General features: G+C 40.5%; 1 protein-coding gene across 1 annotated transcript in view; it reads right to left on the bottom strand.

The window, feature by feature from the left end:
• Positions 1 to 2,551: 2,551 nt before the first annotated feature.
• LOC123154553 (BTB/POZ and MATH domain-containing protein 1-like) overlaps positions 2,552 to 5,639 on the bottom strand; it is a 5,069-nt gene continuing 1,981 nt past the window's right edge. Inside the window, exon 3 of the mRNA XM_044573253.1 lies at positions 2,552 to 2,597. Within this exon, the coding sequence (XP_044429188.1) occupies positions 2,552 to 2,597 (46 nt within the window). The remainder of the gene's footprint in view (positions 2,598 to 5,639) is intronic.

Below are 5,639 nucleotides of genomic sequence, written 5' to 3'. Positions count from 1 at the left end.
TTAGTTCGTCATTTCATGATATGAACTATTTAATAACCCCTTTATTCATTTTCTTTGTCGGCGGGCAGGGCTTGGGCAAGGTTCATTAGCGTCACGGCAGGCGAATGGAAACCACAGCTGAAATGGTTTCGACCCAAGGTAAGTAATTAAGTAGTACTAGCTAGCTAGCTAGCTAGCTGCCATCTCTTTAATTATCATGCTTGATTAATTATTATCTGATCAAATTAAATTCCATTCTCGTAATAAAGGCCCTGAAGCAGGCGCAGGGGACTGATCTGTGTGCATTCTGCGTTTGCGAGAACATTCGCATGATGGCGTCCGAAAGGAGCAGATCTCAAAGACAGGAATGGGTACGCTTGTCAGAACACTATTCACAATTTTTACACCATTATCGATATCTAGTTACACAACTAATACACATGCATATTGACCTCCTTCTTAACAGTTCAAAGAGGTGCGGGACAAACTCCTAGAAATGGAGCGCGTAGAAGCACTTCAAGAGGAAATAGCGGGATTTTTGCTCGACCAGGTCATAAATCCGAAGGGAGAATACTATTACCCGTTACCGCCCCCATGAACCACTTCCAATTGTCATCGTGCTCCGAAGGCACCAATTAGGCTAATGCCACTGGCTCCGAAGGCAACATGCATATGTAGGAGAAATTGTATATAGCTATACATGTGTGTATGTGTGAATTAATATGGTTTGTGAGACATTGATGATATATATATGATTGGTTCTACTAGAAATTCTATTTATATATATATATATATATATATATATATATATATATATGCATAACGTGTACAATGTGTAGTACCGTAAAATACAAGCAAACAAAAAAGAATTAAAATGGAAAACACCAAATTAAATAAAAAAGAAATCATAAAACCAAAACCCCCCAAACATTTTAGTACCGATTGGTGTTATCAACCGGTACTAAAGGGCTCCCGGCCCCCGGAGCTGGCTCGTGCCACGTGGTTGCCCTTTAGCACCGGTTCATGCTGAACCTGTACTAAAGGGAGGGGGGCCTTTAGTGCCGAAACTTTAGTACCGATTCCTAAACCGGCACTAAAGGGCCTTACGAACCGGTGCTATTGCCCGGTTCTGCACTAGTGTACATGTTTTAGACCCTAATTTGAGTGCATGCAAACAAAAGGTCAATATCTTACAATAGGGCAATTCGATTGTGTAAGTACTGGTACAGCCGAGTAAGAAAATTGAGTTCAGCCGACAGAGATGTCGCACGCCATGCGTGTAAATCAGCACAGCCGCCACAACTATATCCATGCGACAGGGAGAGGTGGGAGACTATAGGGCTAGCTACCTGATTCGCCGCGGGCGCCCTCGATCCGTCGTCAACGACCTGACAACTCTCTACTTCACCTCGCTAGCGTAAGTTGCATGTGTATCGCGAGCAGCCATGAGATCCAATCCGGGGGTTGTGGCAGGCTTCAATACGGATCCAATCCTGCTTCCTGCAATGTTGCGGCACATATGGGGGTCGGGGGAGGTCTACATGCGTACGAAAAACCGTGTTCGTAGGCGGAGAGCCTCCTCGTGTGCTGCTCCTACGCCTCCACCGGATCCACCCCTCTCTCCACCTAACCGATGTTTACTGGAGCACCTTGGGAAGGATGCGAGTGACAAGGAGTTTGACTAAAACTCAGAGTCAGTGTCTCATGAATGAAACAAAAGGAAGCGGCTACACTGAGTTCACGTCTCATGGATGAAAAAAAAACTGAAGCAACGTAACGAATCGAATCAAACCAAAAATATATTCTTCCTCAGTTTTGCTAAGACTAGCCATAATAGGTAGTAAGATAAAGTAGTAACATGCACATGTTACTACTCCCTTCGTTTCAAATTACTCGTCGTGGTTTTAGTTCAAATTTAAACTAAAATCACGACGAGTAATTTGGAACGGAGGGAGTGCCTGTATAGTGAGGAGTAACATATGTGTGGTAATATTGTCTTGATATGTGTAATGTTACTCATACTAGTAGTAACTAGCTATGTTACCACATGCCTCTTTTTTTCATTTATTGCTTGCCACATCATCTATTTTATTTAGATATGTATGATGTTACTATCTATATTACTCCTACTGTGGATAGTATAAAGCACATCTAGACGTGGCATTAGAATTACACATCTAAGTCCTATATATGTCATTGATCTTACGTGAAGATTCGTAAGGATATTTTGTTTTTCCTTATTTTTTTCCTTTTTATGCTTGTTTAAGTCAGTTAGATATGTGCAATAACTAGGACACGTCTAGACATACCATGTCTTTCTTTATTAATAGGTATAAATATATAGAAGTATATAAACAAGTTAATTACAACAATCGATTGTAGCAACTCAAATTAAATGAAAAATACAGTACTGTTTAGATATTCAAAGCTTAGCTAGCGGTTTAGCACCTATTCTTCCATCAGTAGCACTTTAGCAGCTAGGACAGTGAAATGAATCATCTCATTACACAACATAGAAAACCAGATCCCTAACGTTCTTGAACAATTTGCACCTCATACTGTTGAATATCGTTTATCTCCTCCCAAGCCCTAGCAGCTGGCAGCTCCTAGCTGCGACCACTACTAGGGAAAACCTTACCAATAGCGCTGGTTTTTGAGCTACCAGTAGCCCGGGCGCCAGCGCTACTGCTACGACGCTACAGCTATTTTTTTAGCAGTAGCGCTTGTTTAGGCCAGCGCTACTGGTAAGTTCAGATACTAGTAGCGCGGCACTGAAAAGCGCTACTGGTAAATGAGCGCTGCTAGTAATATTTTGGCCCGCGTCACTGCTAAAATTTATGTCTTTTCCGCATTTTGGCGTTGTATATGTTTAAACAGATATATCTTTTATACAATAACAACTCATCATGAACTAGTCTGTTTAAATAGCATATTCATTACCACTTGTCATCACCACCAAACAATGTTCGTCAATGAAACATCATATAACAAGTTGGTCACTAGTCATAATCACAACTCCTCCTTCTCATTATCAACTCTAACACATTGTAGCACATAATAACACATTCTATCTATGACCTACTCCTCTCATAGGACGTACTCTACCCTCTCTTAGGTAAAATATCATAAAACAAGATAGACATTGACTCTCCATTAAAGAAAATTGACTCTCCATAATAAAGAACGGAGATCATCCTGTCTCCAAGTCTTGGCCTACGCTCAGTGTTGCTTCCAAGTAGCTCTCTACGATGGTCGAAACATTTTTTGAAATCATTTATTATCATGGCTTCCTCGCTTTTAGAAATCCGGTATGGATATGAGTGATGTGGATATTGCGGATGACCTGGCCGTGGTGGCCGTAAGCTCATAACATCAACGCGACCTCTCGGCAACATCAGATGAGGCACACAATCCATTGAGATTTTCTGTTCAAAAACATAGTAATAACTTTGTAGTTAGCAATGTAGTTTAGTTTTAGAAGAATTTATGCAAAAGATGCACGGATGTCGTAATAGCAGAAAATCTTACCATGCTATCCCCATTGATGTTACCGTAGTTCAATGCGTGCACTAGTGGCACGTATTGATCATAATGTGGAGGAGTTTGATAATAGCTATTGTAATTCTCAAGATCAGTCAAAAATGCGATAAGACCATCTTTCTCCTTATTAGTTAATTGTGCTTCATCATTGTAGTAGTAGGTTCTGTCTACCATTTTCCGTACATTTTTTGAAGAATAAAAATAAGCTGTCAAATATTTTGAAATAAACAATATAAATACTTAATAAATATGTTTAAGAAACTCACACAGCGGTAGAACTGGAAGCGTGTCAAAAAGGACCAAAATGGTCATATTCCTTTCGTCGATGTCAGGATCACCAAGATCGAAGGTGAGAAGCATACCCTCATGAAAATCATATGCCTTGCAAAGGGCTTCCCAATTCAGGCAACCAAAATTGGATGAGTTCACAGAATTATATAGAATTACAGCAAAATCATAATCATGATGAGTCCTTAGTTGAATTATCTTCTCCATGCTTTCATGATCTTCAAACCCATCTTCTCTAAGATATAGCGTCTTGCATGACATGGGATAAGCTAGTCGAATTGTAAATGACGGAAATTGCACATTGAAGAAGCAGAGAAGTCGTGCAAAAATAACAAAAAACACTTGTCATCGTTGCGTACTGTTTCAACATCGAAGGTCTCTTGGAGCTTGATGCTGAAGAGCCGACCTTCTACCAGGTGAGGCCTGTCGCACAGACCGCGCTCATCTTTGCAGTACTCGCACATAGCGAATTCCCTTTCATCGTCAGACATTTACTAATAGGTAATTAATAATCCATCATCGAATACATATATAGTTGTTTGTAGCAAAGATCATCATATAACAACTAGAACACCTAAAATTTGTAGTTTGTAGTAGTTTGTAGCAAAGATCATCATCGAACCTAGTTTGTAGCAAAGATCATCATATAATCCATCATCAAATACATATATTGTAGTTTGTAGCACAAACCATGCTTATCTTTTGCGTTCAATAAGCAAATAACTAATGGGTAATTAATAATCCATCTTCGAATACATATATAGTAGTTTGTAGCAAAGATCATCATATAATATCATTAATACATCTCGAATAGTAGCTCCTCTACGTTCAGTAGGCCGCGGTGGACACCCAAAGAGAAGGAACCATCATAGGATCATAGCTCCGGTGAGATCCCCAAAGAATCTGCCAGGTATTGGAGAACCTGTCGTTCACCAACACAGCCATGTAGCGCTGGACATGCGCGTTCTCCTCCGTGACATGGTGCTGTACCACCTGCGCGGGGGACTCAAGCCTCTGCACCGATGCAGGCCCACGTGACCGCCACCAAAGAAGTTTCGGGTCGACGGCGGGTTGGCTCCTCATTAAGCTGCGCTCACCAGAAGGTAGCACAACCCAGTACCAGCACGGCGGAGCCCAGTCCCGGACATGGCCCCTCGGCTCAAGCAGGAGTCCTCCACCGAGTCGACGACGAGGATGCGGGATAGGCATCGTCGACGTCGAGAACAAAATGCTTAATTATGAAAATAAAATTAATAAACACTTAGCAAAATTCGGCATGACCTTTTCTAAAAGCAGGACATATCGAGCGCCTGAAATTTGCTAGAACGTAAACGAATCGTCATTTCTGGCAAAACATAGGCCACTCGAAAAAATATGACATGTCCACTGCAAAATTGCATATAACAGGAAAAATTGCTTTAACTAAAAAAAATAACAACAATTGCTTTAACTAAAAAAATACCTAGAATTATGCTAACTACACCTAAAACAACTAAAACACCTAAAATTCTGTTAACTACACCTAAAACAACTAAAACACCTAAAACTCTTTTAAATACACTTAAAACACCTAAATTCTATTAACTACACCTAATTAAAAACTTAGCTAAATTTTTGTCCTAACTTTAAAACCTAGCTAAATTTAAAAATCTAGGGTTCATACCTAATCTGTCCTAGCTAGGGTTCGATCATAACCTACATTATTCTAAGAACCTACATTTTTTCAACTATATATGATTCAAAATAATTACTCTCTAAAAACTATAACTAGGGAGGGAGGGAGGGAGGAGGAGGGAGGAGGGAGGAGTACCTCCCGGTGGAGGAGGGCCGGC

This window comes from Triticum aestivum, chromosome 7A, assembly GCF_018294505.1.
Source record: "Triticum aestivum cultivar Chinese Spring chromosome 7A, IWGSC CS RefSeq v2.1, whole genome shotgun sequence".
Lineage (NCBI taxonomy): Eukaryota > Viridiplantae > Streptophyta > Magnoliopsida > Poales > Poaceae > Triticum > Triticum aestivum.
The sequence above is the reverse complement of the archived record's forward strand: the minus strand, read 5'-3'. Positions and strand labels throughout refer to the sequence as shown.